The sequence below is a fragment of the Cryphonectria parasitica genome (genome assembly GCF_011745365.1).
Source record: "Cryphonectria parasitica EP155 unplaced genomic scaffold M406scaffold_5, whole genome shotgun sequence".
Classification (NCBI taxonomy): domain Eukaryota; kingdom Fungi; phylum Ascomycota; class Sordariomycetes; order Diaporthales; family Cryphonectriaceae; genus Cryphonectria; species Cryphonectria parasitica.
The window spans coordinates 2,693,166-2,717,927 of NW_024468913.1; the positions used below are offsets into that span (position 1 = coordinate 2,693,166).

The 24,762-nt window shown below is 55.0% G+C and overlaps 7 protein-coding genes across 7 annotated transcripts; 3 read left to right on the forward strand and 4 right to left on the reverse strand.

Moving 5' to 3' along the window:
- Positions 1 to 335: 335 nt before the first annotated feature.
- Positions 336 to 4,379, reverse strand: M406DRAFT_346711 (uncharacterized protein; the record flags this gene model as incomplete). Its single annotated transcript, XM_040922216.1, has 5 exons — positions 336 to 1,905; positions 1,988 to 2,421; positions 2,498 to 3,955; positions 4,160 to 4,256; positions 4,335 to 4,379. 5 exons carry the CDS (start codon positions 4,377 to 4,379, stop codon positions 667 to 669), a joined length of 3,273 nt encoding a protein of 1,090 aa, XP_040775761.1. The 3' UTR covers positions 336 to 666.
- Positions 4,380 to 6,413: 2,034 nt separating this feature from the next.
- On the reverse strand, positions 6,414 to 7,475 carry M406DRAFT_351900 (GINS complex, Psf1 component; the record flags this gene model as incomplete). The annotated part of the gene is made up of 3 exons (XM_040922656.1): positions 6,414 to 6,733; positions 6,790 to 7,328; positions 7,443 to 7,475. 3 exons carry the CDS (start codon positions 7,473 to 7,475, stop codon positions 6,640 to 6,642), a joined length of 666 nt encoding a protein of 221 aa, XP_040775762.1. The 3' UTR covers positions 6,414 to 6,639.
- A 519-nt stretch (positions 7,476 to 7,994) lies between these two features.
- AD-5 (purine nucleotide biosynthetic process) lies at positions 7,995 to 9,927 on the forward strand (the record flags this gene model as incomplete). Its single annotated transcript, XM_040924202.1, has 3 exons — positions 7,995 to 8,155; positions 8,221 to 9,703; positions 9,772 to 9,927. 3 exons carry the CDS (start codon positions 7,995 to 7,997, stop codon positions 9,925 to 9,927), a joined length of 1,800 nt encoding a protein of 599 aa, XP_040775763.1.
- Positions 9,928 to 11,075: 1,148 nt separating this feature from the next.
- M406DRAFT_346713 (P-loop containing nucleoside triphosphate hydrolase protein) lies at positions 11,076 to 13,747 on the forward strand (the record flags this gene model as incomplete). Its single annotated transcript, XM_040922217.1, has 2 exons — positions 11,076 to 11,121; positions 11,221 to 13,747. The coding sequence occupies 2 exons, from the start codon at positions 11,076 to 11,078 to the stop codon at positions 13,509 to 13,511; spliced, it is 2,337 nt and encodes a 778-aa protein (XP_040775764.1). The 3' UTR covers positions 13,512 to 13,747.
- A 1,043-nt stretch (positions 13,748 to 14,790) lies between these two features.
- On the reverse strand, positions 14,791 to 17,024 carry M406DRAFT_102464 (putative ADP-ribosylation factor ARF1, small GTPase-like protein). Its single transcript, XM_040915011.1, has 5 exons — positions 16,891 to 17,024; positions 16,098 to 16,317; positions 15,752 to 15,996; positions 15,607 to 15,672; positions 14,791 to 15,544 (listed from the first exon to the last, which is right to left on the reverse strand). The coding sequence occupies exons 2-5, from the start codon at positions 16,252 to 16,254 to the stop codon at positions 15,458 to 15,460; spliced, it is 555 nt and encodes a 184-aa protein (XP_040775765.1). The 5' UTR covers positions 16,255 to 16,317; positions 16,891 to 17,024; the 3' UTR covers positions 14,791 to 15,457.
- A 691-nt stretch (positions 17,025 to 17,715) lies between these two features.
- Positions 17,716 to 18,765, forward strand: M406DRAFT_278420 (uncharacterized protein). Its single transcript, XM_040918350.1, has 3 exons — positions 17,716 to 18,021; positions 18,120 to 18,327; positions 18,416 to 18,765. The coding sequence occupies exons 1-3, from the start codon at positions 17,818 to 17,820 to the stop codon at positions 18,619 to 18,621; spliced, it is 618 nt and encodes a 205-aa protein (XP_040775766.1). The 5' UTR covers positions 17,716 to 17,817; the 3' UTR covers positions 18,622 to 18,765.
- A 1,254-nt stretch (positions 18,766 to 20,019) lies between these two features.
- On the reverse strand, positions 20,020 to 22,470 carry M406DRAFT_43006 (uncharacterized protein; the record flags this gene model as incomplete). Its single annotated transcript, XM_040924210.1, has 2 exons — positions 20,020 to 21,476; positions 21,582 to 22,470. 2 exons carry the CDS (start codon positions 22,468 to 22,470, stop codon positions 20,020 to 20,022), a joined length of 2,346 nt encoding a protein of 781 aa, XP_040775767.1.
- Positions 22,471 to 24,762: the final 2,292 nt, after the last annotated feature.

Sequence of the window (24,762 nt, forward strand, 5' to 3'; positions counted from 1 at the left end):
GGGCCGGCCGCCGCCGCCGCTGCAGCTGCAGCTGCAATTGCATGCTGTAGCGGTTAGTGACCCAAATAACAGACCTAGTTCCAGTTCCAGTTTTTGTTCCAATTTTTCAAGTGCCACACCACACCCTCATCGACGTGGTCACTGTCCCCCAGTTGTCAAGTCAATGAGTGAGTGCGCTGGCTCTTCCTGCAATGACAACCTTGCCTTGAGCCGAGAAATGTGCTGCGTCCTCTACTGTTCACTGGAGGCCATGATTCTAATCTGTCTTTTTTCTCCAATCTCATGGGCATGTTCCTCACTTACAGCTTGGGAGATGGTTCGAGAGAGGCAAGAGGCAGCAGTCAGTCTCATGACTTTGTTTTCCCTTCTTTCTTTCCCTGTCAAGACGCCTTGCAATCTTTTTCGGTGACACGCATACATACATGCAAGTCCCTATCGTGATCCCGAGATCCGTACAATACTCTAATTAATATGTAAATCCGCTGTTTGAATAGCCAAATGCCATGAAGGGGGAAAGAAAGAATAAAGAAGTAGTGTGCAATCGCTCAGTCCAACATTCTCAATTGACTTGCGCAATCGCCTGCCTGAAATACAAATGGACACATGTTCCAGCCCCCTCCCGGGGGGGGGGGGGGACTCTGCAGTACTTCAATCTGTCCATTCTTCTCAAGTCGCCATGGTCAACACATAACTCGTAATGGCGCTCATGCGCTCGCTCGTCAGCTTCAGCGAGATCCTCAGCAGCTCCTGCGCCACCTCGGGCTCCTTCTTCTGCAATGCGTCCCACCCCTCGCGATCCATCAGCCATACCACACAGTCCCTCTCTGCACTGACCGTCGCAGTCCGCGGTGTGTCGCTGAAGAAGGGCAGCTCCCCACACGTTGTCCCAGCCGCGATGCTCTCGTACAACCAGCCCTGCGGCAGGTTATACTCACCGCGAAGGATCCCACTCTCCACAAGGTAGAACCCCGTCGCCGCCTCGCCCGCTCGGAAGAGGATCTCGCCCTGGTGGAGCTCCTGCCGCCTGAAGTAGTCCTTGGCACGCACCCAAAAGTCTTCGTTCTTCTCCGAGAGGTCATGGAAGATCTGCAGCATAAGCCGCAGGGGCTCTTTGAAGTTCTGCCACCGCGAGAGCCGCGCCACCTCCCGCTGGTTAAGGGATTCACGCGCCGCCTGGTGCAGGTGGCTGCGGCGAGGCGAGCTCGCCAGGAGGGACGACGGTCCGTGGTCGTCGGCGAATTCCCCTGACCAGAGGTTCTTGGCCACCGGGACCTCGAGGCTTGTCGTGGCGCCGGTGCCGGCGCTGCGGGACGCCGCTCTGAGGGCCTCCTGGCTGGCGTACAGCGTCCGCAGGAGCTCGTTCTCGCAGCTCTCCAGGGCCATGTTGAGGTTGGGCCAGAAAAATACCTCGGTGTCTTTGGAGCTCGTTCCCAGGCCAACGGCGAGGAGATCGCGCCCAAGAGGACCCTCTGTATCCACACCGCTGAGCACAAGCGCGACCTGCTTTGCGGCCAGGAGCCGGCTGACGGTGCTGAAAGCCTCGCCAGCCGAGTAGTCCAGACCGGTAACGTGCCTGAGGTCAAGGATCAGGAACTTGATCGGTCTCCTCTCAAACTCATCGTCGTCGATGAGCTGGCGAATCTTCTCCTCGACGCTGACGATGGTCCCGAAAAAGAGGAAGCCAGACAGCTTAATCAGGCAGACTTGGTTGCCAACCTTCTGAAGGTAGTGCTGCTGAGACGGATTCCTCCTGACGGTGGACCCGACGACCTCGCCCGAGTAGGTGGCTCGGATCGCAGATACCCTCGATGCCTGGAAGATCAGTGACACGAATGCGAGCATCACACCCACGCCGATCCCCACCACAAAGTCGTACATGCCCATGACGAGCACAATAATCACGACCTTTTCACACAAACTTATGTTAGAACCACTTGCACCCCCAGGCAAATCTCCATTGTGCACGAGGTTATTGGTCATGACTTACCGTCAGGTACTCGAGCCAGTTCAACTTCTTCCTCGGATCCCATAGCGCGTTCATCAACAGCTCGAAGCCAAGCACGAAGATCAGCGTTCCAACCATCATAACTGGTATGAACCCGATGATGACAGGACCGATGACCATGACGACGCCTGTTGCGGCTGCCAGGAGATAGCCTGCCAGCCGGCTGTTGCCGCCCGACTTGATGAAGAATTGACTGTTGGCGTAGACGAGATAGTTTTGAATGCTACCCGCGCAGCCCGAGAGGAAGTTGGACAGACCGTGCAGCTTCAGCTCGCGGTCGAGGTTCGCGTGGTCTTCGCCAGTCTGAAGGGCAAGCGCTGGGACGTTGATCGGAACGTGAAGAACTCCGAAGAAAGTCAGAGCAAACATTGCAGGCACACATTCGGCAACTGCCTCCCAGCTGATGAGGTTGAATTCTGCAATTACAAGTCAGAAAAAAAATACAATCTTCCACACATGTACCAACCTATTTGAGGGACAATTCGGACTCACTAAACAAGGTGTAAAAATACCACCAGGTCTCTCCAGCAGGTGGCGCTTCAAAAATCCAGCCAGTCTCGCGCAGCGGCTCTGGTTGTAGCGAATCAAGCACCAGGACAAAAAACCAAAAGATGGCGGGTTCCAGGCAGATAAAGGTAGGCAGGACGTAGTGATTGTCCTTGAGCTTGTCCGACTGCGTGAGCACGAAGAGGACGATAGCAAGACCAAGGGGGATGGTCCATAGAGGTACCGTGCCAGGTCGGAAGAGCAGGCGGAGGGTCTCGACGTCGTAGTGGAAGCTTCCCTCCAGCCTCGCAGACACCTCAAAGCCAGTCTGCACGAGGAACCAGCCCACGCCTCCTATGCAGCCGATGAGGATGTGACGCGGAATGAAGCCAACCAGGTACCCGAATTTCAGGGCGCCCATCGTAAAGAAGACAGCGCCTGTCATCAGAGAGCTGAGGCAGAAGCAGAAGATCGTCGTTGCGATCACGGCGTCTGGATTGTCCTCGCCCACCAGGGATGTGACCGTCGCGGCCATGCTGTGGAAAAATGGAACGACCTCGATGAGCTCAGAGCCCACGCCTCCTTTGAATATGCTGCCCGTGGAGAAGACCACCTGAGATACAATGGTGCTCACGTAAAAGACGGAGATCCCGGCCGGACCGAGATTTGCGAAGATGGGATTCCCAAGGGGGAAGAGGATCATGCCGTACGACAAGGCGTCCAGGATATTCAAAATGAGGCCCACAAAGACAGCTGGGAGGGTCTTGGCCGGATCGAGCAGGAGCGTGTGCACCAGCGCCTTGCCATTCCACACCTTGGGATTACTCGCCTTCGTGGCCAGGCCCCGGAGGTGACTTGCTCTCTCGGCCAGCCAGCTCCTGGGTCTTGGTGGTTTCTGGCCCTCAACATCCACGTCGCCGGCATCTGCGCGGCCGTGACCATTTCGGTGGTGTGAGCTGGCTTGTGATTTGTGTCTCAACAACGGCGTTGTCTCAACAGCTTGGTCAGGCTCAGTCTCTGGATCGGCAGCCCACAAAGCGCCATTCTCGGGTTGGCCTGTCCTGCTTGTTCCAGACCACCCTTCGAAGGCTGCTGAAGACCTGGCCTGCCTGGAGGACTGCTGATCTGTCCCAGGCTGTGGTGCAAGGTGGTCCTGATAGCTTTCAGGCGGCGACCTTCGAAGCATATTCGCAAGCATCGAAGGTCCATCATCCTGCTGCTCGACGTCGTCATCCTCATCAGGGGAGGGGGGCTCGGATACTTCGAGTATGGTGTCCGACGACCCGCCAGCATGGTCGGTGTCGTCCTCATCATCCGACTGGGGTCCACGTAACGAAGATCCCCTTCTCGGGCGAGTCAAGAAGTCGGAGTTCCGAGGACTTTTCTTGTCCGACAGGAAGTAGGAAGCAAGCTCCGCCGTGTCTTCACGAACGCTGGCAGCATACTGAGCACTATCAATAGGCGCTGTTGAGTAGAAATTTCAGTCAGCTTAGCAAATTGATTTAGTGACGCTGACTTGTCATTCTTGAAGCAGATCAACTTTACGCGTATAGCATGAGCGCCACTGTGAAACAGTGGCGTTCACATGGCGTAGACCCCGGATGCACAGGCTTGCTGTGGAAGGAGGGGAGCCATCAAGGTACACACAACCTTCGTGTCATGACATACCTGGAGTATCTCGAACGCTGCCGGACACAAAAGAGCGTATAGGTTCCCTGTGAGCTGCGGGTGTGGAGGAAGACAGCACCCATGGGTCGTTGATGCTCTGAGGAACAGCAGTGGCTCGGGGTGGACTAGAAGCACCAGGCGTGGGCGATGAATTGTCGTTCTCCCTGGAGTTAACAGACTGGCGACGAATCCACGAGAACCCTAGCGCCGGCGAGGCCATGACTGCATTCGCCTATGGAGTCTTATACTGTGAAGCTCGATCGCAGCCAGAAGCCAGGATGCCCAGCAACTACTGGGCTCTTGCCAGTCTGATGATGATATACCTCATGAAGAAGCTATGGGAGAGGGTTGCGCTTTATGCAGGTCGGTTGTGTTTCTCAGGCATGTGATAGCTGTCTGTGGTTTGGTTGAGATACCAAGACGTTAAGTTGAGATCCAAGCACGCACACACACAAGGTTGGCACCAAAGGATGACCAAATGTGACGCGGGTGTGAACGTCGGGAGGTGTGATCCGTAGAGGTGAGCGAACACTGGGAAGAATTGGAATGAAAAGAGCGTCACACACCCGACGAGAGCAAAGATCACTTGCAGCCGCAACTTATCAAGAGAAAAGAAGAAAGGGAAAGGAACAAATTAATGAAGAACAACAGTCGTGACTTCCCTTGGCTCTCTCGAAACAGCCAGACGAGGGGGACGGAGGGGAGCGTGTTGTTATCTTGAGGCTCAGAGATTGGAGTTTTAGCCTTCGCTTGAAGGTCAGGTCAACCTGCTGCTGCTGCTGCTTGCTTGCTTGGATAGCATGTGCTTCCGAGTCTACCCAGCGCAGGCGATCCTGGTCCAGGCAAGAGAATTTCCCAAGAGCAAAAGTGGAATTGCAGGGATTTAGGGGCGACAACGCCTCCCGCAGTGGGAAAACGCAATTGCTAGCTAGATGGTGGTGGGCCCACCCAGCTCTTTTTTTCTCCTTCCTTCCTGTCCGCCCTCACTTTTCCTAGCAAAGCGCGCGACTCGACCCTGCCAAGCCTGTTATGGCATCAAAAACAACTCACTTTGCTGATCTGGTCGTACAGCTGTAGCAGTGTCCACCGGCTGCAGGTGCAAGGGACAGAAGCAAGAAGAGTGTATGGATGTATGTGGGGGGAAGTGGTGAGCGTCGCTAATGAAGAGAAGAAAATTTTTGAACATGGTTGGCTTTATGACCCAAAAGATATAGATAAACCAGGTAAGGGAGGCGACAGTAACAAGCAAGCAGAGCCTCGATCTGTAAGTGTCCCAGGACGGGAAAGGCGATGCGGCGGTGGAATTGGCGAATGAGAAGCCCCCCTGTGGGCTCTTCATAGAGACGGGCGAGAACCGCTCCAAGGTGCCAAATGTGGAGAAAAATAGAACGACCAAAAACTACTTCGTACCAGAGCAGTAGAACAGGACTATATAAGTAGCGCAGCTCCAGGGTGTTCCGCCAAGACAGACCTTTGTCTAGAACGTCAGGCCTGCTATAAGAAACAAGAAAAAATATTCAGATAGGAAAGGGGAAGGATGAAAGGAAAAAGAAGAAAAGATCCAAGGCGAGTTTCTCATTCTCTATATCGAACCGCTTGAGGACCCAAAGTCTCCCAAGCACAGCAAGTCCACGAAAGAGTCTACACACACCTCGCCCCCTCCAAGGAAAAGATCTCCCTTGCATATTGTACATGGTATCTCTGGTTTTGTAAATCGTACCAGGGAGTTTATATAGCCCTCCGAACATCGCTCGAGTGCGGGAGCTAATGTTTAGGTTGTAGTCATTAGGTAATGGCAAGCAACATCCCATGCATTGCCGCACTATTGCTCTTCAGAAACACAGCTTTCGATGTTCATTGCTTCCGCAGCGATCATCGAGGAGCAACATCAGTCCACACGGTATATGCCGTCCGGCGTGGGGGAAAGTCGCTTTCTCAACGCATCTTTAGCATGTGGGCAGCCATGTTGTGATCCGGATGGTCGCATACATAGTACATACATAGTACATGGTGTTATGTCGTTCCCCGACGTTGCATATGCCCTCCCGCATCCTGCTCTCGGCATAATAAGGTTTCCCAAAATATGCATCATATTACCCCCACGGGTCCATGAATGCCAATGTTGTCGTTTTACTAAGGCTGATGCGAGCCTGTGATTGTGAATCTCGGCTATGCACTTCATCATGTTAACAGCTGGGTAGCTCACTCATTCTCTTGCGCCATTCCTTCGCCATCGTGGGTGATAGGCTAGGGTCGAGTCAGAAAGTAGTTGATTGGCTGCTCCGCAACGTCTCTTGTGTGTATATGTGACGAGGCGTGCGATCGATCGTCTGCACACGCCATTACAGTCGTACCATGGCTCATTTGCACGTATGAAGCCAGATGGCATGAGCCTTTAGAGCGTCGTGCTGCTCCTTCCATGGCGGGCAAGAGAGAGACACTCTCGCAAGCTCGACAGAGCGAGCCCTGGAAAGGGACATCTAGCTCAATTTTTGCAGGTATCCTTGGGCGATCAGTCGTTCGACGTCTCCCTGTCTGACGTAGAATTGGCTGTTTTTGGTCAAGGTGATTGCACTGTATCATTGTCAGTCGCAGCTCAAGGTAAAGGTCCCTGGATAGTAACTACATACCCGTATTCCGTCTGGATCTCACCCGCATCCTTTAACACACGGACGTCAATAAACAAATCTCTCGGGGGCTCTAGCGTCCCCGTCAAATCGATATCGGTCCATTGTCCCTTATACGCAGCCAGCAGATCACCGTACTGCCTGACGTAGTCCTCCTCCTGCGGACTGAGGCTGCTAGTCCCGCCATCGTTTGGACGCCCGGCGGCCCCAGGAGCATTCGCACCCCGCGCCCCGTCCCTGACCTGCTGCCCAGAGAGGTCGACCACGTCTGCACCACGCCACACCAACTCCTCAAGTTTGTCCGTCCTCGTCTTGTGGTAGGCGAGCAGGCACCGCTTGTTCCGCCGCATGGACAGGTGATTCGTCAGGAGCGTGCCGGCCGCGCCCTGGTTCGCATTTGGGTCGAACGAGCCTTGGAACGGCTCCAGGATATTGGCGACATCGCGGTCTAGGTCGCGGACCTCGCGCGCCGCCTCGCGGACGAGCTCAGTCTCGTAGGGTGGCAGATGTGCCAAGTTCTGAGCTCTTTTGGCTTGGACGACCTTTTCACTGTCAGAGAGAAAGAGGAGAAGAGGAACAAGGATGTGCGAAAGAAATGGGGAAAAGGGGAAGACAACGCGTGGATGGGATGGTGATGGTGATGCACGTAAACATACCAGTTTGAGGCCGTGATCACCGTACATAGGCATGGAGAGACATTGGGTGTCTTGAACAGACGACGAAACAAGAAGCCTCTAGACTGCCTCTACTGGATTCTGGGGGAGACGAGGTGCAAGCCTTAGACGATGTGAAGGGGAGACGCGTAAAGCAGGTTGTTCTGAAGTATTCTATGGGGACTGGGAAACAAGGGTTTCTAGTTGCTAGGGGCCCTGTCTCATGCTGGGCTCTGCCCAATGGATGCGGCACGCTTGCATTCCAGCACAACGTCACAGGCCTGGCGGCACCGATTCCGGCGGGGCAGTGGGACAGGGGCCCCCCAAATTTTTAACTTCAGAACCCCGCGATTTTTCTTGCTGAGGGCTGAGTGTGAGCTTTTAGAGGGGCCGCGCTCCAAAGGTTGTCGTTGAAGCTCTTTCCAATTCATCTTCAGACTCATATCCCTCCAGACCCGACTTGTAACGTTCTTGTCTTCGCTCTTGAAGAATCCCTCAGCTCGATTGGATCCCAAGTCTCTTAAAAGCTCGCTAAGCAACAAGCAACATTCCAAGATGTCCAACCAGGCGAGCGTGGGGCAGCGCATTGCCATCGTCTCTGTCTACGACAAGACTGGCCTGCTCGACCTGGCCAAGGGTCTTGTCCAGCAGAATGTCCGCATCCTCGCCTCTGGAGGAACTGCCAAGATGATCAGGGAGTCTGGCTTCCCGGTTGAGTATGCGCGCGCCCGTCCATCTATCTACCTCGCCGTGGTAACTGGCTTACAAGCATTCCGTGCAGAGATATTTCCGCCATCACCAAGGCCCCCGAGATGCTGGCTGGCCGCGTCAAGACCCTCCACCCCGCCGTGCACGCAGGAATCCTCGCGCGCAACCTCGCGTCGGATGAGAAGGACCTGGCCGAGCAGAGTATCGACAAGGTGGACTATGTTATCTGCAACCTTTACCCCTTCAAGGACACCGTTGCCAAGATCAACGTGACCGTGCCCGAGGCAGTCGAGGAGATCGATATCGGCGGCGTGACCCTGATCCGCGCTGCTGCCAAGAATCACTCCAGGGTCACGATCCTCAGCGACCCGGCCGACTATCCCGAGTTCCTCAAGGAGCTCGAGAACGGTGAGGTCAAGGAGTCCAGCCGCCAGCTGTATGCCCTGAAGGCCTTCGAGCACACCGCCGACTACGACGCCGCCATCTCCGACTTTTTCCGTAAGAAGTATGCTGCCGACGGTCACCAATACCAGGCCCTGCGGTACGGTGCCAACCCACACCAGAAGCCCGCCGAGGCGTACGTCAAGGAGGGCCAGCTGCCCTTCAAGGTGCTCTGCGGCTCGCCTGGCTACATCAACCTGCTCGACGCCCTCAACAGCTGGCCTCTGGTCAAGGAGCTGAAGCAGGCACTGGACAAGCCCGCAGCTGCTAGCTTCAAGCACGTCTCACCCGCCGGTGCCGCGATCGGTCTACCCCTGAGTGCGGAGGAGAAGAAGGCCTTCTTTGTCGAGGACATCGCAGGCATCGATGAGTCTGGACTGGCCCAGGCCTATGCCCGTGCCCGTGGTGCGGACCGCATGAGCAGCTTTGGCGATTTCATTGCGCTGAGCGACATTGTCGATGTCGCAACTGCTAGCATTATTTCCAAGGAGGTGTCCGACGGCGTCATCGCACCAGGGTATGAGGATGCGGCGCTGGAGATTCTCAAGAAGAAAAAGGGAGGCAAGTATCTCGTTCTGCAGATGGATCCCGAGTACGAGCCAAGTAAGAGGGAGGCGCGCACTGTGTACGGTGTGATCTTGGCCCAGCAGCGCAATGAGGCTGCCCTCTCTCCCGCTTCCTTCAGCACAATCATCACGCCCAAGGACAATGCCAACGTGCCCGAGAGTGCGCTGCGCGACTTGACCGTCGCCACGATCGCGCTGAAGTACACTCAGAGTAACTCGGTCTGCTACGCTTACCGGGGCCAGATCATCGGCCTAGGTGCTGGCCAACAGTCTCGCATCCACTGCACGCGTCTGGCGGGCGATAAGGCCGACAACTTCTGGCTTCGCTTTAACCCCCGCGTCCTTGGCCTGAAGTGGAAGAAGGGCACCAAGCGTGCCGACAAGAGCAATGCCATCGATCTGCTGGTTAGCGGCGAGCTGCCCAAGGACGGCCCTGAGCGGGAGGCTTTCGAGGCGACGTTCGACGAGGTTCCCAAGCCTTTTACCGAGGAGGAGCGTGAGGAGTGGCTCAAGAAGCTGACTGATGTTGCTGTCTCCAGCGATGCCTTTGTGAGTGTCCCTGTTAAACGCCTCTCAAGCCATGGATGGCATAGAGTCTAATTAACAGTTTTGCGCAGTTCCCCTTTACCGACAACGTGTACCGCGCCGCCAAGTCTGGTGTCAAGTACATTGCTGCTCCCGGTGGCAGCCAAAACGACCAGCCCGTCTTCGAGACGGCCGAGAAGCTGGGCATTACCTTCATCGAGCAGAACATCCGTCTGTTCCATCACTAAGAGAGACGGAGAAAGAGAGGGGAGGGAGGGAGGGAGGGAGGTGACTGAAGGACAACAACGGCAGAGATACCCTTCTTAGCTCGGTCATTATTTGCATTTCGCACGTGTATGATGTTTATGATGTGACGGGATGGACTCGAAAAATGGGATTGGCATTGGACAAAGGATTATTCAACACGTGTGTGGGAGTTCATTCAACAATTTATTCATGATTAGAAATGGCATTCTTGAAAGGGTGCCATGAAGAATCGACATTTTGACAAGACAATCAAATTCTTACTCGACACTTTCCCCATCTTGCCTTGACTTCTCCCCGTTCACAAGCCTCACAAGCCTCACGTGTTTACTATCGCATAAATACTACCAGTAGTCCATATCTGAAATAGATGTAGAAAGGATCGATCATGTGCGGTCTAGAGTTGAATAAAGGGCGCAACTGGTCTGGGAACACATCAGCAATTGTGACCTCTAACTCGCAATAACGCTTGAAAGAAATGCCAGCAAAAGGTAGATGTATGGTTCAGAGATGCACTGAGTGCTTGTTGTTATCCTCATTTGAACAGGTCTTGAGTCTGCTCAGAAACACGGACCAATTTTCTCATCATGTAGAATATGGGGAAAAGGAAGAAGATGAAGAAGAAGGATGACCTTCTCCAAGGAGAAGCATGTACATACCATTTGGATTTGCATGGTAAATGATGGTTTCTAGACTCAGAGAAACCATCATTCACAGTTCAGAAGCTCATCCATCCAATCCGAGATGTGCTAGTCCAGTTGGAACCCCATCTGGGTGTAGGCCATGAAGGTGCAAGATGGTGACGAAAGGAAGAAGAACAAAGTTAGAGCTTGTTTTCTGGGCAAGAGGTTTTGAAGAAAAGTTTCGCGCCAGGATGCAGGGGTATAGCTTTATCGATAAGACATGGACCAGGATCCTGGAGCTTGAATTCTGGAGGACTTTCCAGAAGCATCTCGAGGTGTCGAGTCTCCAATCTTGAGTCTCGCCATCATTTTTTCCATGTCGTCAGTCAGTCAACGAGGCATCCCGTTTGAGCCGCCATTTTTTATTTGAATCCTTGCCACGATGCTACTCTCCTTTTTCCTAATACACCTTCTCCTCCCATAGTGCCTTACAACGATCCACCATCATCATGTTGACAAGACGTCAATTTCTCACGTCCACCCGGCGCATCGCCAGTGCGCCGACGATTCGACGACTCACCCCACGAACGACCGCTCTCCAACCTCTCGCGGCTGGATCACTCTCCACACCATCCCACCAGTCTTCAGCAATAGCAAACACCCCATCGATTCAACTTCCCTCCTCTTCCGTCTCGTCCGTCCGTCACTATGCCAACGGCCGCCCCCACCCGCCCGGCGGCACCCACCGGATGAACATGAGCGGCGAGGAGGAGAAGCCCGCGCTCGAGCAGTACGGCATAGACCTGACCGCGAAGGCGAAGGAGGGCAAACTCGACCCTGTGATTGGACGGGACGCCGAGATCCAGCGGACGATCCAGGTGCTCTCGCGGCGCACCAAGAACAATCCCGTGCTGATCGGACAGGCCGGGACGGGCAAGACAGCGATTCTGGAGGGGCTGGCTCTGCGCATCGTGCGCGGCGATGTCCCCGAGAGCATCAAGAACAAGCGGGTCATATCGCTTGACCTGGGCTCGCTCATCGCGGGCGCCAAGTTCCGAGGCGACTTCGAAGAGAGGCTCAAGAAGGTGCTGCACGAGGTCGAGCAGGCCGAGGGCCAGGTGATCCTCTTCGTCGACGAGCTGCACACGCTCCTGGGCCTCGGCAAGGCGGAGGGCAGCATTGACGCGTCGAACCTGCTAAAGCCGGCGTTGTCGCGCGGAGAACTGCAGTGTTGCGGTGCCACGACCCTCAACGAGTACCGCATCATCGAGAAGGACGTTGCGCTGGCACGACGATTCCAGCCCATTCTGGTGAACGAGCCGACGGTCGAGGACACCATCAGCATCCTCCGCGGTATCAAGGACAAATACGAGGTACACCACGGTGTGCGCATCACAGACGGCGCGTTGGTGGCAGCCGCGACGCTGAGCAACCGGTACATCACCGATCGATTCTTGCCCGACAAGGCCATTGACCTGATGGACGAGGCAGCTAGCTCTCTGCGCCTGCAGCAGGAGAGCAAGCCCGAGGATATCATGAAGCTAGATCAGAGGATCATGACCATCCAGATTGAGCTGGAGAGCCTGAGGAAAGAGTCCGACGTCGCCAGCCGAGAGAGGAGGGAGAAGCTCGAGGCGGACCTCACGAGGCTCCAGGAAGAGGTCAAGGTGCTCACGGAGAGGTGGGACAAGGAGCGTGGCGAGATTGAGACCATCAAGCAGACGCAAGCTGAACTCGACCGGGCCAAGATCGAGCTGGAGATGGCGCAGAGGGAGGGCAACTTTGCCAGGGCCTCGGAGCTGCGGTACAGCGCGATACCAGCCCTGGAGCAGAAGCTGCCCAAGGAAGGAGAGCAGCAGGCATCATCCGGAGCCACCACCTCGGGTGACACCCTGATCCATGACTCCGTCACGGCCGATGATATCGCCACGGTGGTGGCCAGGATCACGGGTATCCCTGTGTCGAAGCTGACGAGCGGGCACATTGAGAAGCTCATCCACATGGAGGACAACCTTAGACAAGCCGTCAAGGGCCAGGACGAAGCCCTCAAGGCTGTCGCAAATGCCGTGCGGATGCAGCGCGCCGGGCTGTCGGGCGAGAACCGCCCACTCGCCTCCTTCTTCTTCCTCGGCCCTACCGGCGTGGGCAAGACGGAGCTGTGCAAGAAGCTCGCCGGCTTCCTGTTCTCGACTGAATCGGCCGTCGTGCGCTTCGACATGAGCGAGTTCCAGGAGAAACACACCATCTCACGGCTGATCGGCGCACCGTCTGGCTACGTCGGCTACGAAGATGCCGGGCAGCTGACAGAGCAGGTGCGCCGCAAGCCATACGCGGTGCTGCTCTTTGACGAGTTTGAGAAGGCCCACAGGGACATCTCGGCGCTGCTCCTGCAGGTGCTTGACGAGGGGTACCTCACCGACGCCCAGGGCCACAAGGTCGACTTCAAAAACACCATCATCGTGCTGACGTCCAACCTCGGCGCCGACATCCTCGTGGGCGCGGACCCGATCCACCCTTACAAGGAGACCGAGACGGGCGACATCAGCCCGGACGTCAAGAAGGCCGTGCTCGACGTCGTCGCTGCCAACTACCCACCCGAGTTCCTCAACAGACTCGACGAGTTCATCATCTTCAAGCGCCTCTCGCGTGAGGCCCTCCGCGACATTGTCGACATCCGCCTCCGCGAGCTCCAGACCCGCCTTAGCGACAGGCGCATCACCCTTGATGTGCCCGACGACATCAGGCAATGGCTCGCCGACAAGGGCTACGACCCGAAATTCGGCGCCCGCCCGCTCAACAGGCTGATCACGCACGAGATTGGCAACAGGCTGGCGGATAAGATCATCCGGGGCGAGGTCAAGATGAACGATACCGCCGTGGTGGCTATCAGCGCGGATGGCTCAGGGTTGGAGGTACATGCGAAGCCGAAGGGAGGAATAGAGTAGATGGATTGGGGTTCCACCAGACTGGAAGGAAGGAAAAAAAGAATGAATGAGAAAAGGACTTTGCATTGACGGTGTTTTGTGGGCATCTTCTTTTGGTCAGGTTGCATGAAATGGGAGCATGGTATGGTAGACGGCTGTCTTCCTTAAGGGAGGACTCTGTGGCGTTTGAATGTATATGTTGTCTCTCTCTTTCATCACATCTCTGCTCTCGATACCAAATACAATTGTGTTCTTACAAGAGAATCATCACCACTGCCAACGTGGACATCATCCCTCTTCTATCACTGGCTTGTTTCATCATATAGGGGAATGCCTCTGGTCTTTCCATTCATCAAAGCATATTTATTATACCTTCAGTCCAAATGAGTTGCTTTTTAAGAATTTGCAGTAGGAATGGGAAGAAAGAAGAGAATTGATTCTTTTTCTTTTTCCCTTTCCTCTCTGTCTCTCTCCACCAAATCGACTCGAGAATGCAACAGCTGTGAGCCATTCAATTCAACTCCTAGACATGGACAACATCATACAACATCATACAAGAATCCCTCCTTGTACGACCAAGCCACACCATACAACCAACCATGCTCATCCGAAGAAAAAGAACAACACACCCCTTCAGACAATCTGCAGACACCTGCCCGAACCTACGCCCCACGTGCTCTCTCTGTCACACAGACACACACACACACACACACACACACACACACACACACACATCTCATGCCTTTCTCCGAGCAAGCCCCCCCTTGTTGTCTCAAAAAGAAGGTCCAAACTCCAGATCAACCCAACCCAGCAGACAAGCGATGAACCAGCAACAGGAGCAAGTGGACCAGAAAGAACCCAAACCCATTCAGCAATACCAATTAAAGGGCTCTTTCCTTCCCATGCCCTTTCTTACCCTCCAAATTCACTATACGGTAAGCAGGACATGACCCTTTTGGCCAGGGTGACCCAACAGCCATCAATCATCATCGTCTTCTCAGGCCACCAGGCAACAACTAAAGCGATGCGGCACAGCGGCACACACTATTCCAGAACGAACCCCCGCGGCTGAGCCGGATAGATCAGATGGTGCAGAGTTGTTCCGTTGCCGAACTCGCCACCTGTCCCCTCTGCCTGTAGTCTCTTGTGTGGACCTTGGCATATACGATTTTGCGCGAATACTATATTGAATTTAGACCCCGTCCCCCAAAAAACACTTACGTGACCGCAATGGTGGCGTGGGTTTTGTGCGAGACAAATGACATTCCAGAAGGCGGGAGCACTTTCCATTTTGACTAACGTCAGGCCACACGATATCATTTATGAGAAGCCGCTTATCAAAACCCGAGGGGAGCATGGGGTGGGGGGGGGGGAGGGGCTTTTGGGAGGCGGTTTGTATGGGGAAAACAGAGCAATTAACCAGTCTATGTAAAGTTGACGACGAACATGAAAAGACTCCAGCTTTGCAACGGGGATAGTGAAATGGTGTTATGAACGAACTTCCCTATTTTCTCTGCTCGCACACCCGAAGCCCCGGAAGAGGACGAGGAGCATGGGGCGAGGAGCCAAGAAACAACAAAAGGCACCGTGAGGTCGCCCGCCCCAGACTCATGCCCTTCTCCCTCCCCTTATCACAAAGCTGCCATTGAGAAAAAGGGGGCCCATGACGTTCTTAGTAGAGGAAAAAAGAGTCAGAATCATTCCACAAATCGTACAAAGATTCCAAGAGCCCCCCCTTGCGCCCCTTCCCACCCTTCATGCCGCAAAAAGACCAAACACGCGAAACGTCCTCCGACTGCTCCCACGAGCGGTCCCACTATGAATCGCTCATGACCCATCACAAGGAGATGCAAAGTTCATGGGGTGAGAGCGTCCATCCATGTATCATGTCATTCGATCGTCGTGAGATTGCCCTGCGAAGTAACCGAATGGGCCCCGGCGGATCGTGTCCCTCGACCGTGACCGCTTTAGTTCTTGTTCTTGACAACGTTGGACAGCCACTCGAGACCTTCGTAGAGACCATCACCACTGGTGGCGCAAGTGGATTGGATGTACTGTCGATGCATTAGCGACTCTGTTCTCATTACAGTGGTGGGGTCATGACGTGTGTACGTACCCACTGGCGCGACCGCAAGCTGTGGAGGCCGAGCTTGTCTGTGATCTCGGCGGCGTTCATGGCGTTCTATTGATCATGGTCAGCTTGCTATGCTTGATGCCCTCCCTCAAGGGCAGACAGAAGATCTGGGTCCTCTTGTGCTTACGGGAAGATCCTGCTTGTTGGCAAAGACCAGCAGGGCTGCCTCGCGCAGCTCATCCTCGTTCAGCATGCGCTGGAGCTCCTCGCGGGCCTCGACAACACGATCACGATCGTTGCTGTCCACGACGAAGATGATGCCCTGGGTGTTCTGGAAGTAGTGCCTCCACAGAGGACGGATCTTGTCCTGACCACCGACATCCCACACCGTGAACGAGATGTTCTTGTACTCGACGGTCTCGACGTTGAAACCTACAGACAACATCTTAGTCAGCTCGATGGGGCTCTTCGTGGGCGCAATATCCGGATATTCTGGACAGATGCCAATGGCAAATTTTGAGACGGGAACGTACCAATGGTGGGGATCGTGGTGACGATCTCACCGAGCTTCAGCTTGTAGAGGATAGTGGTCTTTCCGGCAGCGTCGAGACCAACCATCAGAATTCGCATCTCCTTCTTGCCGATCCATTTCTGGAAGATTCCGGCGAAAGACGAAAGTGCCATACCCATCTTGGCGGTTTTGTGAGGGGATCGACTATTAAAGTAGGGGAAGTTTTGCGACGGGCGCGTGACCTAGAGAGAGCGTTCTTGAGGTCAGCAAAAAAGTGTATCTTGGATGCTTCCGTGCACGCCGTGAAGCGCTGTGACGATGCTGATAGCAAAGAGTGACGAGGATGGGCGATGGCGATGAAAGGGTTAAAAGAGACAAGTCCTTCCGCCCAGAGTCGCGAGACGGGGGAGAGGAGGTTTATGTTTGACACGGCGGAAGATGACAGCTAAGGCGAAAACAAGAAGGACAGGACACGTTTGGGAAGACGAGAGAGGTCGACAAAGCCAACGCCTTGGCTGCGGTAAGGGGCGCCTGATACTGGCTGGGTGAAAGGTAGGACAGAACAGGGTGTGAATTGGGTTCAGGAGATGTGTCAAGAAGATCGCGCGGCGCATGCAGAACAAAATGTTGATGCCTAAGCAGCGATGGAGATATCGATGACTGGTGACGAGTGGGGGGAGGTGGTTGGTGATGGTGACGATTCTCCCAACTGGTGAGAGTGGCAATTGTGAACAGGGCCAGGGATGTGCGAACGTGTCACGATGGGCCGCCGAGCAAGAGACGGGACAGCAGACTGCGAAGAAGGTCGTGCTCACCTTGAAGATCAAAGATTCTCAACTCTGTATGGGCGAGTCGAGACTTGAGAGTGATGCCGGGTAGCAGATTGGTGATTGTGCAGAGATGCGATGGCCACTTGGGTCGTAATCGAGTTGCGATTGTCGGTGTGAAGGGAGTAAGTAGTAGGTAAGTAGTAGGAGGGTAGAGGCAAAGGCAGGTCAGAAAAATAAACGGGCCCGTTAGAACGTGGGAAGAGACGAGGTTCGGAACAGAACAGGTTGGTTTGTTTGAAAATTGGGCCAAGCGCAGACCTGTGCCGGGGCTGGGATGGGTAAGCCCAGACGCTGCTCAGACCCCTGTGGCAGTGAGAGGCTGCAGCAGCGACTGGTAGGCAGGCAGTGAGCGCTAATTGACAGCAGGGCAAAGTTCCACTGTCGCAGGGCAGAGAAGGAAGGGCCGTGCTAGGGGAAGGGTGACAGCTGAGAGCCCCCTCCAGCTTCCAGTCGTTCAACCATTCATTGGCCAGGGCAAATCTGTGGAGACCCCTTTACGCAACCGGCCCTGTGCAGAAAGAGAGCCTACTTCCAGTGCTGTTCGCCAGGGAAGGTTCTCCTGAAGGTCAACTGGGGCGGTACGTCCCAGCCCCTGCGGCGATACCTTATCTCATTACCTGTGCGACACTATCTCTCGCGTACCTCCACCGGGAGACCAGGGTACACAACGCCATCCCGGCGGGAACAATTCACTGCCCGGGGGGGCCTGCCGACTCGGTCGCGGGTGCCAGCTTTCGAGAGCTTCTGAACCCGCCAAGCTGTCCCTTCAGAGCCCCAGCTATTTGCGAATTGGCGACGACGACCAGCATCCCAAAACCAGCACAAGCCACCATCGCCGACCCTCCTCTCACCCCACTCGTCCAATTAGATTTTGTCGTGGAAAGGAAAAGGAAGGCAAAAACGAATAAAACGATGCAGTTCCTTTCAGCCTCGTCGCTGCTTTTGGCAGCAGCAGGCCTGTTCTCGTCCACGGTGGTGGCCCACAACATCCAACTGCCCGCCCATGGCCGCGAGTGCTTCCACGAGCAGCTGCATAAGGATGATAAGATGACCGTGTCATTCCAGGTCGGCGACAGAGAATTCGGCAGTGCAGGAAACCTGGACATTGACTTCTGGGTATGGATCGCTCGTCCACCTGGTCCCGTGTCCTCAACGAAGGGGGAAGAGGAGCAGTAGTATGGCTAATAAGGGCAAATCAATCCCCCTCTGAACAGATTACGAACCCCTCAGGCCAGTACGAGGTCTTCGAGAAGTCCGTCTCCAACGGCGACCACTCCTTCGATGCCAAGCACGACGGCAAGTTCATTTACTGCTTCGGCAACGACCACTGGGGCGCCTCGAGCAAGGAGGTCTCGTTCAACGTCCACGGCATCGTCTACGTGTCAGAGTCGGACGCGCCATCCGATCCTCTGGAGGCTGAAGGTAAGTCTGCTGCTTATCTGGCTGCCTGTTTCTGCCCTGCCATCCCGTCCCGAGGTATGCTGCTGACCAGCTGGGGAAAACAAAACAGTCAAGAAACTGTCCGACCTCCTCGCTCAGGTCAAGGACGAGCAGTCCTACATCGTTGTTCGCGAGCGCACCCACCGCAACACCGCAGAGAGTACAAACAGCCGCGTCAAATGGTGGAATGTCTTCATCCTCGGCGTCGTCATTGGCGAGTCCGTGTTCCAGGTCTGGTGGCTGAGGAGATTCTTCGAGGTGAAGAGGGTAGTGTAGAAAAAGAAAAGACGAAAGCGAGTCTGGGATGCAAGGGAAGAATCTTTGTGTATAGGCTATGGCATACTGGGTGTTGAATGCAGCGAGTTTACTTTTCCTTCTTCTATTACATACCCATGCGAATTCAACAGAACTCTCGGACGCAAGAGACAGTCTCCAATTGAAAAGCGTACTTGGCGTATGTAAGGATAGATGTCAAAAAACAAAAATCGACGAAAGGAAGGGGTGTGAAAGGGGGCATGGATCACAGGGGACGGCTTTAATGATATCATATGAATACAGGAATGCATAAGACCAACATCAATTGTCCTGGTTGGCACAGCATACTCCTGTCTTGGTTGCGAGGAAATGAGCTTCGACTCTTCAAGGACAATATCGGACATTAGACCTAGACATAAGGTTACCAGGCCGCAAGAGCTCTCGACCAGGCAAGAACAAGAGAACCCAATATCCACCAAAATGGATTCAGTGACTACTCAAAGTCAACGACAAATAGATTCTTGATAGACAGGCCAGAAATAGAGGCACAAGGCCAAGAAAGTAGTTGACACAGAACGATACTATATATACCAAGTAGAGAGTTTCGAACTCCCTTCTGCCTCCATTCACGTAGGTCAATCAATGTCATGTTGCACCATGCCTCGAACACCAGAGAACATAATACACCAGAGATGTGTAATGCGAAGGATGAACGCAGATCAATCTCTCCAAAATGCGCAATACTGTAGATGAACTCTCACTCTCACACACCAAACATGCACATGCTCCTGGGACAAAAGGAAAGGTCACTGGATCTCGTCTTCAATCATCACTCATTATTATAACACCACAGCCAGGTGCTGGGTCTAGACTATTCACGAGAAAGTTATGTACATCCCAGGGGACTATTCTCATGGTGTGGGGAAGGCTTCCCCATCCTTTCATCGCCGTCCCTGATATACAAACAACCTCATGGTTGTCTATGCAACAAAAGAGTGAGAAGGAAAAGTCCCATGTACAATCTGGGAATGAAGACGGTGGTGAAAATAGAAAGAAAAGAACCCCGATGCTGTGTACCAATGGTATTTCCTGCTTGTGAGCAACCATGCCACCAAGATCTCTCCCGTTAGCAGCCCAGAACACCCCATTTGCTTGCCCCGGAATGACGCCTTAAAACTCCTTTGATGGCCCCGTCCCTCTCCCTTGCCAGATGATGTTGGCTCTCATATAACAAGGCTTGGCCGTGTGAAACCCCAGTCGGCGGCGGCCGATCCAAGCGGGGTGTCCATCTCGCATAAGCCTTGCTTGAGGCACAGCCTCTTCCTCCACGATGGATCCCTTAACACCATATTAACCCTAGAGGGCCAGCCCGACGCCCAGCTATCTGGTTGGATTTTCCTCACGTTCTCAATCACCCGCTCAGGCGCTCGGGTCAGACTCAGGGACCTCGATCTCATCGTACTGCTCGACCGGCAGGTCCACACCCTTGACCGGGTGGATGAGCATCGGTGGGAGACACATGCGGCCCTCGCCACCTCGCATCTCGCCGACCGAGGTCTCGTCCTTGGTCATATCGCGAGTCAATTCGAACTCCTCGCCGCCATCATTGTTGACCTTCAGGCCCAGCCAACGCCGGTACAGATTCGGGGCGAAGCCAGAGTTGTAAAACCAGGTCAGCCCTTGCAGGTTGTGCTCGCGCTGCCCGAACACGCTCGTCCGCGATCCACCCGACGCACCATTCTTGCCGCCATTGTACACGGCCGCCATGTACTGGGTTGGCCACTCACGGTCCACATAGAGAGGGTGGGGTACGAAGACAGCCTTGTACCCGTGCTGCAGGGCGACGGTCGCAGGCCACATCTCCGGGAAGGCGTGGTGCTTCTTGAAGGCGGTCTCGCGATGCATGGTCAAGAGCATCCTACGGGACATGCGGCTGGCGGTGATGATCTGCGCACGGCGTGGTGGCTTGCCCGCCTCATCGGTGTGGTTATAACCGGTGATATCGTCAGCCAGAAGCCAAGTGGTCCCTTCTGGGTCGAACATGGGGTTCAGCGTGATCAGATCGGCCTCCTCGCCAACACCCCACTGGTACTTGTCGTGCTCGTAGGTTGTAGGCGGGACGGGGTCGTTCTCGGGCTCGAACCAGTCGCTCGCGTCAGACGGACGCACTGGGCCCCAGATCATCTTCTCGCCGCGGGTCAGCTCTTGCGGCTTCTTGGGCTTCTTTTTCTTGTCGAGACCGCTCCAGATATTATCGGCGCTGGTGGTGCCCATCTCAGCCTGCACGCGTGCCATCTGGCTAAAGTCCTCCCAGGTACCGTGTTCGACCGGAATGTAGAAGCGCGCATTTCGCTCCCAGAGACCCTTGCGCGGCTGCTCCTTGGCCCAGTTCTCCATCTTGGTGAACATGTCGAGGTAGTGACCAGTGTATCGGATGTCCATCTCCCACTGCCAGAAATAGTCGTACTCGGGGTGGTTGTAGGCGAAGTACTGCATGGCCATCTGGAGTCCGCGGTACACGCCATGAACAGGCAAGTCTTTGCCCCGCGTCCACAAGTCATGAATGCCTTGGTACAACGAGAGCATTTGTGTCTCTGTCCAGAGGGTGACGATGTTCTGCAGCTCCTTGGGCACGGTGTCCTTGATTCTCTGCTCGTACACCTCGTCGTCGGCCCAGATAGGGTACTTTGCGTCGTTCTTGACCTGGACCAAGAGGTGGACGTCGTATCGACCGCCCGACGCGAGGGAGAGCTCGGTGATGATAGAGCGCAGGTACACAACGTCCTCTGCCCGCCAGTCGTACTCATCCCAGCAGCGAATCACGATGGCGGTCCGGGACAGCTCGCCCGCTGGCTTCGCCGCAGCGTCCTCGGGGACTGTCCCGGCAGGCGGCGGCACAGCCGCAGAGCTGTCGACAGCCTGGACAGCCCCGCCCTCGCCCTGGTTCGACGATGGCGCTGCTGATGTGTCGTAGGTTGCACCTGGCGACATGGCCTCGCCGATAGCGGGCATGCCGTCGTCCCTCCGGAAGAGGGTCATATTCTCGAGCTTCTCGTTGATGTAGAAGCCGCGTGGGGGATGTTGTCTGCGAGTGAGTGGCTTGTAAAGGTCGGCATTGGCTTGGTAACAGCTGCGCTGCACGGCTGACCAGTCAATGTTGCGCCAGTCGACCTGGTGCGTTGCATCCCAGACATGCTCAGAACCATCACGATCGCCGTGCTCGCCAATGCCCAGACCACCAGAACGGACCGAGTATCCGAACCCGTAGGGACCTAGCCTGCCATGACGCTCGAAGCAAATGTCCTCGGGCAGGGACAGGAGCTCGTAGGAGCCCAGCACATTCTGGGGAAAGCCGGCTGGCCGTCCGTCATAGTACCGGATGTAGGGCACCTTCACCTTCTGCTCGGTGTCCAGGAAGCACTCGTTGACCTTTTGCGCCCTCAAGATTGTATTTTGGTAGTCGCTGGGAAAGGACTTGCTCGGGGGCAAGGCAGCGTCGGTGGGCTCTTGCGAGCCGCTGTAGAAAGCCGGGCCTGGCTCGTCCCCGGTGAAAGGCGCCTCGTCCTCACTTCTCGGGTACTGTGGGATGTTGTCCTCAAAAGGGGTGAGGGTCCTTATGCCGCCGTAGTAGCGGGTGAGGAAGTTGAAGGACTCCCAGGCGTTGGGGCCCGAGGGCCTCGCAGGCAGCTCGCCCTTGAGGATCCTGTGGTTTTCTGCAACGCCAGCATGGACCAGGGCGGAGATGAATAATATTATGCCGACCAGGAGGCCGATGCAGAGGAATCTCGTGATCTTGTTGGGGAGCCTATAGAGACCGGCGCCTGTGGCCCGGCGGGAGAGGGTGAAGGTCTGTCTCCTGGGCGTGAGCATCGGGCTCAGCAGGTTGGGCGTGGTAACTGGGGGGGCCAGGGTAGCGTTGACATTGAGCTTCCTCTTGAGCTTGGCAGACTTTGAGGACAGCGAGTTGGTCCGTCTCGAGTCCCGGCTTGGCGAGGAGGCGGACGAGGAAGAGTCGTCACGGTCGTCATCTGTGAGGTCGTAGTCGTCGTCCTCCTGTGATGAGAACTGTTCCCTGGGGATCTTCTCGTATATGGGCAGCTGTGGCCCTCGCTGTCGAAGGGGGTTTGGAAGTCCCATGACGTCGAATGGAAAGGAGAGACGTCTGCGGAAGTGGCAGTGGGGAGGGGGGAGGTTGGATGCTCTTGTAAGGCTAAGAAGCGGACCGGACCCAGCATAGGACGGTCTGCTTGCGCACGATCTGTCGTGGCGCTGGTTTCGGTCGTGGCCTATCCACGCGGGACACTGGGATGCAAACTAAAAAAGCAAGAGGCGACAACAATGCAAATCGTTAAAAGTTCGTCTCGAATATAGTGCAAAGAGGCTAGTTTGCCAGAGTCGATCGTGGAGAAGGTGAGCGAGATAAAAAGGTCCTACTCGCTTTGCAAAGGTATGTATTTGTGCAGGCCGCTTGGGGAGAAGGGGGGGGGGAGAGGCAAGCAAGGTATGAAAGCCCAAGTTGTATTATTGAGGACCTGGGGGGGCGCTACCGAAAGTGGGAGGTTGGCGAAATATGGGACTGGGCTAAGGATGTTGGATGGAGATGTTAGCGGTTGCGGGCGATCGAGCGCGGCGGATCTGCAAGCAGGTTCGCGGCTGCTAAAGTACCCAGAAGGTAGAAAGTACCGGGCCGAGCCAAGGTGGTACATACCTCGAGGACGGAACCTCGGTAAGGAGAAGGGTCTCTGAGGAATGTCCTTTGGGGACGGTAGACCAGGAAAGGATAGATACCGTGCTTGTCTCTGTTCGAGGTACAAGAATAGCCTGAGGAAAAGTGTTTGTTGAAAAATCATGGGAGATCAAAGGAGACTCGAGGGGGTGGGCTCGTCTGTATACGTACAGAGTACGAGGAACTTCGTACCCACATACTGCGTAACGTGATGTGGGTGGGCTGGGGATTGGGAGGGTGGGAGGGGGGGGGCCAATAGATGGGTAGACTTGCAGGCAGATCCAAGGACCAGCCAGACTTGCAGGCCTAGGGGGAAGGGGAGGCCAGGACCAAAAACAGGGTACAAGGTGGATGATTGCAAACATGCGTGCGGGCCCACGCATACGTACAGGAACTCTTGGAAAATGATAGGCCGAGACCCAGAGAGAGGGGGAGAGAAGATGATATTAATCAGGTAACAGTGAGATTGGATCAATTGTTTTTTTCCTCTTTCTTATTTTTGTGTTTTGATCTTTGTTTTGTGGGGTCTCTCGACCGCCATGCGGCTGTTGATACGATGCGATGGCGATTTTATGGGTTTGGGTGCAGAGATTGGAACGGCACAGGTCAGCCAGCAGCCGCCACAGGGCTTTGAAATGGTACAGTATGTGTTATAGTACACAGTAGTACAGGAGTGCGAATGACCACCGAGATCGTGATAGGGGTGCTGGGTTTTCTGGGGCGTTGATGTGGTGGGTGTGGGTAATTTTCAAATTAAATTTTTTCTTCTCTTCTGTTGCACCACCTCCTGTGCCACCCGATATCTTTGTCGTCATCAGAGAGATAATCGCTCGTGGGGGGGTGGGAAGGAGTGTGAGAGGAGGATTCAAGGTTGGAGAAGTTGCTCAGCAACGAACAGCTGCAGCCCAGGCCAGGATGGATGCAGTTTAGGTGTTGCACCTTAGCGCAATTGGCCCTGGCAACTGTTACACCAGCAGCCCATCCTGCCCTATCACATTTCTAGCTAACCCATACACTCCCTGCATCCCTACTGTATTGTTCGCTAATGAAGGGCCCCCCTTCACCCCCGAAAAGCCTGCAACGGCCCTGGGCTGGCCGGCTTGTCTGGCTGGTTTTTCTCTCTCTTGGTGTTATCCAACTTCCCCTTCTGTTACCGTGCAGTACCACCATGCATGTACTACTATGTATGTTACCAGATGGATATGCGTGTCTGCCTGCTGGACCAGCGCCCATGTGGGCAGCCTGCAGTCATCATGATGATAATTTGATCGATCCATCGATCCATTCATTGCCTGTTGGGAGTGTTGCATTTAGCCGAGTCGAGAGGTGAATGCTCCGTGCCGCTGCATACTCACCATAACATACATACACAGTACCAGGTATGCAAAGCATTGCTTCTACTACTATAATGCACCGTTATAGTTTGTGACAGGACG

Bases quoted from the DNA above. Each gene is read 5' to 3' on its own strand.
- M406DRAFT_278420 (XM_040918350.1), top strand. From the start codon at position 17,818: ATGCAGTTCCTTTCAGCCTCGTCGCTGCTTTTGGCAGCAGCAGGCCTG. The intron at 18,022-18,119 runs GTATGGATCGCT...CCCTCTGAACAG, and splicing joins ACCTGGACATTGACTTCTGG to ATTACGAACCCCTCAGGCCA. The intron at 18,328-18,415 runs GTAAGTCTGCTG...AAAACAAAACAG, and splicing joins CGATCCTCTGGAGGCTGAAG to TCAAGAAACTGTCCGACCTC.
- M406DRAFT_102464 (XM_040915011.1), bottom strand. From the start codon at position 16,254: ATGGGTATGGCACTTTCGTCTTTCGCCGGAATCTTCCAGAAATGGATC. The intron at 15,673-15,751 runs GTAAGCACAAGA...CATGATCAATAG, and splicing joins CCAACAAGCAGGATCTTCCC to AACGCCATGAACGCCGCCGA. The intron at 15,545-15,606 runs GTACGTACACAC...ATGCATCGACAG, and splicing joins GCTTGCGGTCGCGCCAGTGG to TACATCCAATCCACTTGCGC.